At 32.6% G+C, this 16,076-nt stretch overlaps 1 protein-coding gene across 1 annotated transcript in view; it reads right to left on the reverse strand.

The window, feature by feature from the left end:
- Positions 1–16,076, reverse strand: part of LOC126883333 (venom serine protease-like) — a 134,662-nt gene that overhangs the window by 57,039 nt on the left and 61,547 nt on the right. Inside the window, exon 3 of the mRNA XM_050648733.1 lies at positions 10,159–10,288. Within this exon, the coding sequence (XP_050504690.1) occupies positions 10,159–10,288 (130 nt within the window). The remainder of the gene's footprint in view (positions 1–10,158; positions 10,289–16,076) is intronic.

Consider the following 16,076-nt stretch of genomic DNA (forward strand, 5'->3'; position numbering starts at 1 on the left):
GTAGAACAAGAATATCATGTCTGCGGAATTTGAGAACATGGTTTAAGAAAACCTCAACGGAACTGTTTCGAGCCGCAGCGAGCAAGGTTTGAAACAGTCTCAAATTCATCGCCTTATAAATGAACCAGTCCGTCTCTGTGGTGACGAGTGAATTGGATACAAGCATTATACAGCGAAAACTTTTTAATATATCGACGCTATGTGACGATATGATGTTTTTCATTTGCTATCCAAATACTCAGAAATAATGCGTTGTGTTGTGGTTTCGGCTGGTATCAAAAGAATTTAATGACTTTCTGAGACATAAATACTGGGAAATATTCAGTTGAAATGTTGATATAATAAATTCTTTAAGCATTGATAAAATCGTCGAGTGCTTGATTTCTCAAAAATGACCGTTATAATTGACTCAGCGATTTCGATGAGAAACAGAGGTCTGTTTATGAAAAATAAGCATTTTTCTATTGGCTAAGAAGAAGAGTCATAGCATCTGTGGGATTTTCTGATTATCATTTTTCTCGCTATCTTATTGGCAGAAAAATGTTTGGGTAATTATTATTGGACAAAATATTCGATGGTTACCAGAATGGGAGGTGAATTATGTTGCTAGAGAGAAAAAATTCTTGTCCGGAATTAGGACACGAGGGCAATTAAGTTTCAGCGGACATGAAGTGAACAAGTCCAATTTTTGTTGTCTGTGCCAAAGTTAGGCTCAGATGGAAGCTTGAGAGATTCTGAGTGCAAGTCGCAAGAAGTGCGATTTGTTTGTTGTAGATACAATACCGGTATATTTTTTGTGTGTTGTTGTTCCGTTAAAATAAATGGAACAGTGTTTATAGTAGTGGCGTTTAGTATGCCTTTTGCAAGAAGAAATTAACTCAATCTTCGCGGGACATAGTTCCTGATCTTTTAACTAATAACCAATAGTCTAAACACATTTGTTTTATCATCAAGTTGATGTAAAGTGTCACTAATAATCAAAATAAGCAGTTACTTTTGTTATTATAAACCAAGACTATGGAATTTCATCTTTCGTATAAAAAAGAACAAGTTGTGTAATAGTACCAGTAGTACTTTAGATCCTAAATTGTAAAGTGTAAGTGAAGTTCGCCGTACCGCCTTACCAGAGCTCCAGCGAGCTATAATACCAGTCCAGCAGCCCACAGAACAATCACCGCAGGTTATCAGGTATATGTAACAAACTGTTTATTTTTTTTTTTTCGAACTTTGGAAACGCGAAAGACTTATGCCCGATTTCACCAACGATACCTAAACAGTTGCCTTATTAAGTAATTCTTATCGTTAGGAACTTCTTAAGTCAATACTTAGGAACAATCGCATTTCACAACTAAAAGAACTGCTTATCTAGAAAATGCTTTCCTAGGTATTACCTAGGGTACGTTTGAACTATTTTTGATAAATAAAAAGAAGAATAAGATGACATTTTCTTACTTTTTCGATTATTTGTCATTATTGTTTGTTTGCCAATTTGGTTTTATTCAGTTTTGTACTGTTATAGTTATTTTATTTAGTAGTTAGTTATTTGTGCATTAAGTTTGTATATAATAAATACAGTCTTGTATGTTGTTTGTATATGTAAAGTGAAATGGAGGAAAAGAAAAGAGTTGTAAATTTCACATAGGACGAAAAATTGAAGTTAGTTGAATTGTCATTATTGAAATAATTTTAAAATATCATGAATGGGTTCTTGAAACACAACACTAGTTTGTTAGGTAGTAGGTAGACTACATAATTTTGTCAACAGACCTGTAAAAAACTCAAAAGGATTTTCTATATTTTCCAACACATATTATATTATTAATATAAAAGAAAATACAAAATTACAACTAATAATATACCTAATAGTACAGAATGACAGAAAAATTAAGGTAAGAGCAAATTATTGACAAACGTCACAAGTACATTAGTCAAAATTGTAAAAATGTAACCCGACTGTCAACGATAAGTAATACCTAAAGTTTAGGGAGATCGAAATCCGTATCCTAACGTAAGGTAATGCTTAAGCGGTTTAGGCAATTCTTATCGTATGGTGAAATCCGTTTTAGAGTTAGGAAGTACCTAAACCCACTTAGGTAATTCTTAAATGTTGGTGAAATCGGGTATTAGTATGCTTATTCCTTTTTTACCGGTTCAGTTTTATTTTTTTTAACAATTTTTCTATATAAATAAACTATGATTATATTTCAAACTTATATGTCTTTTTATTCTTTGTGCACCATCTATCTCTGACCCTTATTGTAATAGAACATACAGACTACCTCAGACATCAATGGTAAGTACCGTTTTCTATTCAAATGAATACCATTTTGATTATTTTGTTTTGTAATTTTTATATAGGCATATGGTAATAGATTTTGATTTGTTGATGGCGCCCAATTATTATTAATTTCTTTTCTTTATAACAAATATTATTTCAAAACTCACTCCCTAAATTCTCCGAGACTGTAGCTACCGGGGTATTACAAAAAGTTATGTAGCACAAATTTTGCCAAGCCTATGATCCAACATTAATGTGTAACATTAAAGTATATTTTTATATTTATTTAATTTGTCGTGCATCAGGTTATGATTGCCAATATGATTTCCAACATCCTAAACGGATAGGAACCAGAAAAAGAAGCGTCAAAAGACGCATCAACATGTAGAGAATTAGTTTTTTTTTACTCGAAATGTTGGCATTTTTTCACGAACTTTGTACTCTGTGCTCGTTGTCCCAGGCGTGTTTGCATATTTGGGATTTCACGTGTATGTTTCATGATCATTTATCCTGGCACTAAGTGACCTTGCGGTTTGTCCTACATAGAAACTATTGCATTCACAGGATATTTTATTAAAGCAAAGAATATTCTTTGATCTTTCTTGTGTGTTGTTGTGTTTGTTTTTGGATACAATAGATCTTAGTCTGTTGGTTGTTTTAAATGTTGTGATGCTGTACTAATTTCCCATTCTGTTCAATTTGTCTGATAAGCTCTTTGCATATGATGTTGTTGTCATTTTTAAATCTCTTATTATGAGTGTTTCTGAATTGCTCGTGATTTTCCTTTCTTCAAAATATAATCTGGGCAAATTAGCAACATACAAGGAAAACTTATTTAGCAGCAATTTTATTATTGGAATCGAATCTTATGATTCTATATATCAATAATATAGGTATGCAAAGTCCACAGATAGTCTGCTATTATTTTTATAAACAAAATGGCGCCCGTAAATCGTGTTTCTTTTTCTCAATTATTGCTCTATAACTCCAAAGATTTTAACTTTACACCAAAAACAGCAAAACAAAAATTCACCGTAATTAAATTCTGCATAGAGACATGTTTTTCCCGACTTACTTCGATAAAAATTCTTTTTGGTTTAGAAAAAAAAGTCCTTTGGGTATAGATTATATTTTCAGAAGCCGATGAAAATTGAATGAATAGTTTAGCAACAATTAAATGGTTAATGAACAATTTACGGTCGCAATAATAACCATAACATTTATGATACATCAGAATAACTATGATTTTTGTATAAAAAGGCATTATACCTATCTAACGTACTTTACAGAATTGTGGAATTGACTTTTATGTTTAAAAGTAATTTAATTATTTTAGTTAAAAATTAAAAGGCATTTTCCCTTCCAAATCCTGAAAGTCTAAACGATTACTTCGTTAATGTGAGTAAACATATAACATCAACTATTTTGCCGCAACAAGATCCCATTTCCTATCTCCCTATTTCAAGAAAGGTCTCGAAGTCATTCTTTTTTAAGGTATTTCTTTGAATTGGTTCCAATCCTACTTGAATAATAGGAAACAACTAGTTAGAGCAAATGATACTGACTCTAGTCTCAAAAACATTGTATGTGGAGTACCAAAAGGTTCAGTATTGGGTCCTCTTCTGTTCCTTTATAAATGGCATCACTAATTTAAAAATCGATGGGAAAATTTTTGTTTTTGCTGATGATACCAGTATCACTTGGAGCAACTCAACTATTGCATCTCTTCATGAAACTATAACTTCGGATCTACTGATGATAAAGACCTGGTCTGACTCTAATTTACTCTCTTTTAACGTAGATAAAACAGTAGAATTATCCTATAAAGGAGCCCTTCGACCTTTGCCTCTTAATAACAGCCAGATCAGTACCGTTGATTCTGTAAAATTTCTTGGTATTTTTAGACAGCAACTTCAAATGGTCCCTTAATATCGATTCGTTAAGTGAGAAACTCGCGTCAGCTTGCTATGCGATAAGATCTGTCTCAATGGAACTAATGCTCAATTTAGCATCTTATAAAATAACATATTTTTCGTTGTTCGAGTCTCATCTTCGATATGCTCTTCCTTTTTGAGGTTCTAGTACAGCTGCCCAATTTGATGTTATTTTTAAATTGCAAAAAAGAGCAATAATATATCTGTTTGGCCTCAGAAGATCTACACATTGCAGAAGTTACTTCAGAGATCACGGAATTTTATTTAACACTTCCATCTTTATATATTCTAGAAACGGTTTGTTTAAGTCGTAAACACCTTCATGTCTTTCCAGCAAGGCCCAATCATCTTTACTCCACCAGAAATGCAATCTTTGATATTTATTTACCGATCCCATCCACTGAGTTAGTAAAGAAATCTATACTATATTCCGCAAAAAAACTTTACAGCCATCTCCCTTTACAACTTAAATCTGTAACATCTTTCCCAAAGTTCCGTAAAATGACAAAAGCCTATCTATCTAAAAGACCATACTATTCAATAGAAGAATTTCTTAATGAATAACTAAGAAAATTGGGTTTCATACGCAGTAGCTTAAACTTGTCAGTTCCTGATGTTGTATTTCTTTTATTTATTTATTTGTTGTAAGTATGTTCAATTTGAAATTTAAATAAATTTTGCAATAAATTGTTTTTGTCTTTGCTTTTATATCTTATATACTGTATATTGACGATTTATCTAATTTTAGGAAATGGTAGTTGTTATTTGTTATTGATATTATTTTTCTTTTGACTGTATGTAAGCTTTGTCCATACAATTGTAAACATTTTCAATGACAATAAAGCATATTTTTATTCTATTCTATTCTATTCTAAAGATTTTGAAAGAAAATGTTTGTCGAAGTAAATCGGCAAAAACAAATCTCTATCTAGAATTTAATTACGATGAATTTTTATTTGGATGTTTTTGGTGTAAAGTTAAAATCTTTGGAGTTATAAAGCAATATGTAATTAAAAAACACGATTTGGGGGCGCCATTTTGTTCATAAAAAAATAGCACACTATCTGCGGCTTTGCATACCTATATTATTAATATATAGGATCATAATATTCGATTCCTGGTAAATTTCTGGTAAATAACTTTTCCCAAAAATAGTATATTCTCCGATAATCTGTCCAGAGTACTACTTAAGTTCCTTGTTTATAAATGACAATGTCCTTAGTAGGTTTTATTTTTCCTGGAAGAGATATAACAAAATATAACTTGGTCCTAATGAGAAATCGAACGAGTCGTACGCTTAAAACAAGCTTCACAATAAAACTAGATTTTAAGTGTTACAAAGCAACAAAGTAATTCTAGTTTTACGTGTAGAGTGAATCTACGTGATTGTTCTTACAAGTACAAAAACTGTGAGTACAAATATTTATTTATAGTACGTTCTTTAACGGTAAAATATTGCAAAATCTCTCAATTTTAAAGAACCGCTTGGAATGACGCATGAAATTTGGGCAATTTGGCATACACATAGCTAACAAGTCAAAGAAAAAAAGTTATATTGTGCCGATGTGTGCTTTTGCCATGGGGGTGGCTTCCACCCCTTCTGGAGGGTGAAAAAATATACGTCCAAAGTAAGTGCGGAAATGGATACCTTGACTAATTTTAAGTACCTAACTTTTGTTTTATAGAGTTTTTTCATTAAGTCATACTTTTTACTTTCATACTTTTCGAGTTATTTGCGAGTGAATATGTTCATTTTTCAAAAAAATAACCGCGCTTTTAGACGGTTTTTTGCAAATAACTCAAACAGTAAGTATTTTGTCGAACAAAACATTCTTAGCAAAAATATAGCCCGCAAAAAATTGAAAAAAAAATGTGTATATTTTAGGTCTTTATACCTGGTAATAGCAGAGTTATAGCTAATGAAAAATAGGTTCATATTCGTTCAATTCCAAATGGAATGCTTTAACATGAAATAACCAAGAAATGAAGAACTTTTTGGGAAAAAATCATTACAAATTATTTAAAGTATTTAAAAAAGGTTTCATTTTTGTTTTTTTTTTTTTTTAATTAATTTCTAGCATCAAAAGTAAACAAGTTACGCTCAAAATAAAGTTAGTCCCTTTTTTTGGTAAAAAATCGGGAAAATCACCTCCTAATTAGTAACTCAGATGAACTTAATCGTTACCACTTCACAAGTTTCTTTACTCATGTATGTATTGTTTATATGATCTGAAAGTTTCATCAGCATAAAGCCCTTATTTTTGCAAGAGCTGTAGTTAAAAGGGTTGAACGAGTCACGGATCACGAGTTTATGCAAATTTAGAAACACCAAATCTTAATCAATTTTTGTCTTACAGAAAAACAAAAAATACTCAGAAGATATTCAGAAAAGTAATACTGACTTTTTTGTTTTTTGAGATTGTTGGTATCTCTAACAATTTTTAAATTATTTTGAAAAAAACATATTTTTCAAAATTAAAAATTTTAAAAATTTTATTTTAAAACCAAATTTTTTCAAAAATAAGCACTTTGAGTTAATTAAACTTACATATCATATAGACACAACTTAAGTTAAATAATTTGTGGAGCGGTAACGATTAATTTCATTTAGGTTGCCAATTAGGGGGTGATCTTCCCGATTTTTTTTGCCAAAACAAAAGGGAGCAACTTTATTTTGAGCCTGACTTGCTTAAATTTGATGCTAGAAACTTTTTATAAAAACAGAAATAAAGCTTTTTTAAACAATTTAAAAAAGTTATAATAGGTTTCCCCCAAAAGTGCTTTATTTTTTGGATATTTCACGTTGAAATAGCCTATTTGAAATTTGGCGAATATGAACCTATTTTTCATTGGCTATAACTCTGGTACTACGAGGTCCAGAGACCTCAAGCGTACACGATTTTTTTTTGTTTTTTCACATGCTATATTTTTCCTAAGAACGTTTTTTCGGCAAAATACTTACTCTTGAGTTATTTGCGAAAACCCGTCTAAAAACGTGGTTATTTTGTTAAAAAATGAACATATTCACTCGCAAATAACCCGAAAAGTGTTGACTTGCCGAAAAAACTCTATAAAACAAAAGTTACTTAAAATTAATCAGTTTATATATTTCCGGACTTATTTTTCACATATATTTTTTCACCCCCAGAGCAAGAGCACACATTGGCACAATATCACTTTTTTTCTTTGACATGCTAGCTATGAGTCTGCCAAATTTCATCTCAATCCAAGCGGTTCTTTAAAATTTACCGCAAAAACTGTGAAAGAATGTACTATTAATCCAAATAATTAGCATTTACGCTAAATCCACGTAAACAATAATCAATTTTGGATATAAAGCAGCAACTTTTTACACCTCCCTGCTATCAGTACTGGTATCAAAGGGACAGGACGGGACTAAGTTTTAAAATATATCGAGGACAATAATAATTGAAAATGAATAGTGTTCCACCTCTTGGGGCTCCTGATCAAGAACTGGAGCATCATTTACCAACTACAAATATGAAAAAATCTTTTGCCAATGTCAGAAATCAAAATGTACCTAAATTCCAGTCAAAATCACAAGCAATAATTTTTCCTGCGGTGGAAAATACAAGGTTCGAAGAAAATTTGTTTACAGTTGGTGATTTATTGCTTCCCAAAAATATTCTTTTCTCCTCTAAAATGTCAAATGGTCGAATTTGTATTTACCTAGCAAGCGAAATTTTAGTTAACAATTTTCTACAAATTAACAAGGGAATGATAACTGTAAACTATAAAAAAATTCAGGGTCGTAAATTAATGTCACCAAATGAAAGCTTATTGATATCAAATGTTTTTCCTTCAATCCCACATTCAATTGTTGAACATGAACTTTCCAATTTGGAAAAAATTTAATAACTCCAATCAATTGTTTGAAAATTGTTACATCTAATCCTAATTACAAACATATTTTGAGTTTCAGAAAGCATACTTTTATTTCTCCCCCTGTCTCATCAATACCTGAAACAATAATTGTAAATTACGAAATGATATCATACCGTTTATTTCTTGTAATGGAGAAAGATTTATGTACTATTTGCAGTCATGCGGGACATTCGGCTGAAAATTGTCCAACTGTTTCGGAAACCCAAACATCTCAAATACAAAATGCTGCTCCAACTACTTCAACTGATACAATAAACAATGAATACATTCCAACTGTTTTAACCGCTCCAACTACCTCAACTGATCAAATTATCAATGAATACATCCCAACTGCTTCAACTGCTCCAACTACCTCAACTGATCAAATAAACAATGATTACATTCCCCTAATGCAAACTATATCTTCGTTTACTCCTACACTATCGACTAAACCTGATATTCATATTTTACCCGCTACAATGTTACACAAAGTACTGACACCTAACAAATATCACACGATCCTCCTTCAAACAAACAAACTATTTCTGAAATTATGAGCCCTCTACCAAATGGTACCCCAGAAAATAGCTCCTTTCCAGCTCCAAAATTAAAAAAGCTAAAGTCTTTAATCACAGATATAAGATCAATAATTCAAGTAATGGAAGATATAAAAAATTCAGCTAGATTAATATATGACGATACTTCAGTAACAATTAGCTTAATAAAAACTTATACCAACGATCTCGAAAGCCTATTGAATCTTCTGTCAACTACACTCAAATTTACCAAATAAGAAATCAAAAGCTAGATGCACTAAATACCGGCGCTAGGGTATAAGGCGCCCGCCTGCAAAAGAAGCATAGGCGTCCTTCGTTTTCTTTTAAATTAGTATTTTGTATAGCACCGGCAGAAAAAAAGCTCATTTTGGCGCCCCCCAAACAGGGGCGCCCGCCTGCAGTGCATCCCTTGCAGGCCCGTTATCGCCGGCCCTAGACTAGACTTCGAAACAATTTACTTAAATTCATACAATCAGACACAAACACCGAATTTGTCGGATGCCTCTAAAACCATAGAGGGAGTAATAATAATTAAACTCCCGAAATTAACTTGCATTTACCATTTACACTGTCGAGTTAACCGCTATCCTCAAAGCAATAAATTTTGTGGTAGAAAATAATATTAAAAATTCTCTCATTATTCTAAGTTCAGTAACTGCCTTAAATGACCTATATCCTCGTCATCCAAGTCTACTACTTATTAAATCAGCATTACACCGGCTGCAAACTATAAATATAAATGTCAACTTTGTATGTAGTCCATCACATATCGGAATTGCTGGTCATGAAGAAGCAGTAACAAGCACGTAAGGGGCCGTTCAAGTATTACGTAACGCAGGTTGGGGGGGAGGGGGTCAAAAATTTTCAAAAATTGCGTTAAGTAATACTTCAATGCCCCATTACGGTGCGTTACATAGGGAGGAGAGGGGTCAAAAATCTTCAAAAATCGCTTTACGTAATACTTGAACGCTCCCTAAGCTGTAGAAATCAGAAGCATTCCACATCTAGATGTAAAACCTGTAATCAAGAACTTGGTAATCAAAACTTGGCAGACGAAATGGAATCAATCTACACCCAAACTACGAAAAGTAAAACATACGATACTACCTTGGAAATAAATCCCAAATAAGCGATTACATCAAACCATTCTCTCTAGTCTGAGAATAGGCCACACCGCCATCACCCATAAACCTCTGCTGGAGAGTGAAGTAAAACCACAGTGCTACGTATGTGATATTGTGCTCAGTGTTCGCCACATTTTACTGGAGTGTCCTGAAAAGTTACTGGAGTGGAGTTACATGGAGAGACTTCAATATAAACTACAAGACACCTTACAAGCAATATTAAGTGACGAAACTGATATGAACAATTTGACATCATACTTGTATTCTATAATAATGTACTAAAAAAATTGTAAACTTTTAATTGTACTGCGCCAATGACCCTTTGAGGTTGAGGCAGAAATAAATAAAAAAAATATATTTAACTTTAATATATTACTTACCCACAGCGAGAGTATTTCTCGTAGAGACTAGTGATATTGTTTGCAATCCGCAGTAGTTCCTAGCATCAGAAAAGTAGGTACCATCACCTATAAGAGAGACTCTAAACTTGTCTCCGCCACAGTTACTTGTCTGCAAAAACGTATAAGTTAGCAAACTCTTAAGAGTCAAACAGAGAATTAAAAGCGTTAGTATATTTTTAAAAAGAATATATGAGAATATAAATATATCCTTTATTAACTATGGCCAACATAGTTAGATAGATGGGAAATAAGCCACAATTAAATTGAAAAAAATAATTTTATTAAGGTTTCGACGCCCAAATCGGGTGTCGTTGTCAAAATACAAAATACTACTAAATTAAACAAAAATGTTGTTGAGTTGGGGTTGATTTCATGTAATCGAATGAACTATCTTTCAGTAAAGTCGTCCCGGGAATGCAACTCATAAATATTGGCTATATCATTTTAAAGTCTTCTACTTTAAAATGTATAATATATGTCTGAATTGCCGATATAAATGAGTCAAATTAAATAAATTATTAGAAGAATTTTTATATTATATATTTTATTTTTATATTTTAGTATTACTAATATATCAATGTATTGCACGATTGATCATTCTTGACTGTTTACCGTGACAGATTTTACGTCAGTAGGTGACATTTACTAGCAACTCGACGGTAAGTAATCTAACTCGACGGTAAGTACTCCAACTCGACGGTAAGTGACAACTCGACGGTAAGTAATTCACTTACCGTCGAGTTAAAAAATCTCTTAATTTTAATTTATTTTTTGAAAGAATAAAGAAAACTAACGAATTATTTATTAATATTGAAACTTATGGTACAATTTGTTAAATTATTTAATGAAATCCCACTTGTTTGGACTGTGGTTTCACTTCTAACAGAAACTCCTGCAGAATCGCATACATTAGTAGTATTACTAGTATGAATAATTGCGGAACACCCTTCTTCCCAAGCCCGTTCAATTTCTTCAAATTCACTTTCGCTCATATTTTAATTTATAATAATCAAAATTGTACTTAAAATTATTGACAACTAAATAAAAACTCAATTCTCCATTGTTGTTATTCACCCTAGTTACTAACTAACAACCAAAGTATCTATCTTGATAAAATGAATGAGACTAGTCAATATGACGAAAATGTTTAATTTTATAATTTATAGTGGTATTAATCGTGCAAAAAACGTTATAAGCATGTCGAACGTTAAGGGTAACCGATCTCAGACAATAATTGTCTTAGATCGGTATAAAACCCTTACCGTTCTCCATACTTAATATACTATTTTTCAATTTAATTGTGGCTTATTTCCCATCTAAATAATTAATTATAAAAATGCCACAAGGAAATAGCTTCAGAACAACATATCCTTTATTATTTCGTGACTATGAATTTTTAAATAGAGACTTTTACTTGTCGGTTATTTAGAGAAAGCTTTGAAACTTTTATATAATTTTTTATAACTTTTATACAAAGCTTTGAAACGATATGAGGGACTCTTTTGTCCCACAATACATCTACAAATCTATGTATGCCTAGTGTGACCAACTAGCCCGAAAAATCCGGGACATGGCCCGAATTACGAAGTCGTGTCCCGGCGTCCCGGACAAGGCTTCCGGGCCATCCGAATTTTCAACGTTTTGGTAAAATTCTATTTTGAATACGTTATTCTTCTAAGAATTCACATCAAATTGAATTGTTGGGACGAAAAAAAAGTGGACAATTTCTAGAGTGTAATACTAATGCCACATCCAAAACGCATGCATTTTATATCGTGGTATTTTAGTTCTACGTAAACTAAAACGGTGGACATTTTTTTCTTTCCTGTATTTTAATTATCGTCTTCTGAAAAAAGTGGCCCGATTTTTATTGAAAAGTCCCGGATTTCAGGTATTTTTTTTAGCCTTGTCCCGGATTCGACTGAATTGGAGTTGGTCACACTATGTATGCCAGATACTTCGTCCATTATGGAGAATTCCGTAAGATGAGAAAATCGACGATTGCATTTATTCAATTCATTTCGAAGACCACTCTACTACACAATGAGTTTCGTTTAATATCAAAACTCATCAGGGGCACTAGGTGAAGTGTTCAAACTGAATTGAAACCCTTAGGTAGTTTTATGAATAAAAGTGACTTCTTTACGCTAGGTACGACATTTGTTGGAAATCATGATAAAGAATTCTCTTCGGTGGCAAACGTTAAATATGAATCCAAAGCTATGAAACGTCGTTTCATAGCTTTGGTTGCTGTTAAACAATTTTTAAAGTACTCTAAGATCCTCACAGGATAAAATCGGGGAAGACCAGGCAGGATTCACAGCGGGGAAAGCATGCTTCGAATACATTTACACGGTCGAACAACTAATAGAAAAAAAGATCCGTCCGTTTGGCTTTTGTAGATCTTAAGAAGGCGTATGACTAGATACCTAGAACCAAGCTATGGGAAGCAATGGAAAATATCGAAGTCCTACTAAGATTAATAGCAGCAGTAAAAGCACTCTACAAGAATAACACAGGGATTACTACAGGGCAGTGGCGGCCGGTCAGGGTCGGCAGGGTCGGCAGTGCCGACCCACACATTTATAGATATAGATTTTTTAAATATTTGTATCTGTGAAATAAAAAAAAATCTATCAGATAATACAGACTAAATTTTATTCATGGTTTTTAAAAGAATTTGATCAATCCGAGCGTTAAGTGATCCCTGCGCATAACAGACTTCTCAAAAAATGAATGATCCGAGCCATTTATCTGACCTTTCGGCTAGCCGTCCCTAACTCATCCGTAGCTTGACAATTTACACGTAAAACTCAACGAAATAAGTCGATGAGCAAGCGAACATTACTTCTCTCCGTGGGCAATAGCAGATACGGCATGGCAGGTTAAGCGGCAAGTACGGCACATTTCGGTCTGCCGGTCGGTGTTTCATTTTGAAGCATGCATCGGTAGAAATTGTCAAAAATAATCACGCCGTTTTACGTCGTTTAATTGATATTGTAATTTTTTTAAGTTGTCAGGAATTATCATTTAGTGGACATGATGGATCGAAACATTTGTTAAAAATCAAAGTAATTATAGAGAATTAATAAAATTGTTTTAGAAATACCTATTTACTTTCTGATTCGAAGTGTATTCGTAATACAGAATGAACTAATACATATAATCAAATAGTTACATTTTGAATAACGTTGTTGAATCTGAGATTTAGAAAACCATTTGCTTTTCACTGAAAGTAGATGAAACTTCTGATTATCATGTCATTCACAATTATCAATTATTTTGTTCGATACGCGTTACGTGGTAATATTTATGAGAGGTTTTTAGGTTTTAGAGATGTGAGTAAAAGCAATAAGGCAGAATATATTTTTGGTGTTTTAAAGAACAGATTCAAATTTTTTGATACCAAAAATAAATTGGTAGGGCAAACTGGGGCAATCTTATGACGGCGTTGCTGTGATGAGTGGTGAATTGAATAGTCTCCAGGCAAAAGTTAAAACTATTGCATCACAAGCTTTATTTACTCACTATTATGCGCATATAATGAATTTAGTTTTACATGATACGTGTAAAAAAATAAAGAATATCGTCTTTTCTTGCCAGTTTAGCTCACCTAAACGGATTACTGCTTTGGAACAAATTTGTTTCGAAAAAAAAAAGCGAACAGTTTGTCAGACGCGATGAAATTTTAAATCTCGGTTAGTTTTATCTAAGCAGATTATCTCTTATAGTTTTAGTATCTGTAGCAGATTTTCGTGAACAGCTTTTGGAAGTTTTTGATTTTATTATCGAAGGCGATGATTTTGAAAGTGGCGATACCTCGATCCGTGAAGCAATCGGTTTGAGAACTTTATTAAATACTAATGACTATTTCAATATTTTTTTAAATATTTTTAAGACAGAGTTTGCCCAAGATTTGCCCTTGTTGTTCAAACTCAGTCAACTGACATTCTTTATTCTAAAAATAGAATACGAAAGCTGGTGCAAAATCTCAGAGATTTTCGTAATGATAGTAGTTTCCAATATATACGCAGTGACGTTTTGGATTCGCTTGGTATTCCCGAACCATCCCAAAAAAGACAACGACATGGTACATATCTCGAAAAACGAGTAAGTATATCTTGAAATTTTGGATACCTACTATTATATGCAAATAGATACTCCTTTTTCGAATTTTGAAGATTTGCAAATTTTTGACCTCTTTGACGATTTAAAATTTAAAAGTTACCTTGGCCAAAGAATTTCCTAGATATTTATTATTACAAGTTAGGTACTTAAAAATTATGCTGGTCCAAATATTTTCAGAAAGTGGGATAAGTTGCACAATATGTATGTATAATTCTATGTAGTAAGTACTGCAATTCATTACAACAAACTGTTTATCAATTTTCTTATTACCACCAATTTCTGCCTAAAAAAAAACGGGACTTACCTTGTCTCAAAAGAATCAACACCTATTGTCGAAACACCATGAAACAAGAGAGAATGTCAAGTACATCAAATAAAAAAAAAAGCAAAAAACAACAAAATCTCCTATGATGAATTAAGCCTTTTAGTTTGATGGTATACCTATATGAGGAGACAAAAAAACCTTGCCGACCCTGTCTCCAAGGCCACGAGCCGCCACTGGTACAGGGCTCCTCCACATCCCAGACCCAGAAGATTCTTCAGATATGAATTGGACGAAGCAATTGAGAGAAGAAATCTACAGGAAGGGGACTGGCAAGACAGAAAGAGCTGGAGAGAACGGTTGAGTGAAGGAATACAGTGAAAACTGTGGAAATCCTTAGTATATAATATAAAATCAGTCCTGGCGCTATGGTATAAGATAAGTATATGTCTGCAAAACTAGCGTAGGCGTCCTTGGAACAAAAGCTCAATTTGGCGTCTCCAGACAGTGCATCCCTTGTAGGCCCGTTATTATATCGCCGGCCATGCTCAAAATATTAAACAATACATTAATCCATTGAAATGTTACATTTAGTGTGCATTTCTTAGAGGAGTCAATTTTATTTTTTTAATGTGTAGGGGGGTTCAGTAGAAGCTTAAGTTCAAGTTTTTGGGGTCGGAACACTTGTCCCCCGGCCGCCATATTGGAAAAAGTGCTGCAAAGGGCTTTCGCGCTGTATCTCCTAAACTAGCAACCCTACAGAAAATTTAGTTACATATAGAATGTAGCAAATTAAATTTTCTACAATTTTACATCTATTACTTTTTATCGTCAAGTGACCAACAAAAAAGTGATAAATAAAAATGAGAAAATTTTGTAAGAAATTTCCTTTTGGAGGTTATAACTTTTTTTCCGTTCATTTCACAATAAAATAACATAATAGCTATTTTGTAGAGGACTTTTCGATGAACATTTTTTACTACAAAGTTGTTTAATTTTATTTATTATCTAGGTTTTAAAGCGCTCCAAACTTGACCAGATTCTAATTCTCATAGGAATACAATAAAAACAATACTTTAATTAAAATTACGTTATGCCGACCACGAAAATCAAATTCAAGGTGAATTACGAATGTTGATCATTTTTTATGTTTGCGAGGTCGCTGAATCCGAATATGAAGTTTATTTTTATCTAGAGTTGGTGGAACATGCTAAAAAGTCAAATTTTATACAAAAATGCCAATAATTAATTTTTATGATTTTTCAAATTTACCTCTCTGTATCATTCGTCGCTGTAAACATTTCCTTTTGAAACTTTTACTGTGTCATCTTTGAGGTATTTAGATAACAATGAAATTTGTACAAAATGTTTAAACACATTATAAAAGAAGTTGTTAATTTTTAAACATTTTGTCACCATATTTCGTTAGTTTCATGTTTAGTTAAAAAAGTTGAGTGACAAACTTTTTAGTTTATAATTTTACCAACAGAGCAATAAAATTTGATTC

This window comes from Diabrotica virgifera, chromosome 4, assembly GCF_917563875.1.
Source record: "Diabrotica virgifera virgifera chromosome 4, PGI_DIABVI_V3a".
Taxonomy (NCBI): domain Eukaryota; kingdom Metazoa; phylum Arthropoda; class Insecta; order Coleoptera; family Chrysomelidae; genus Diabrotica; species Diabrotica virgifera.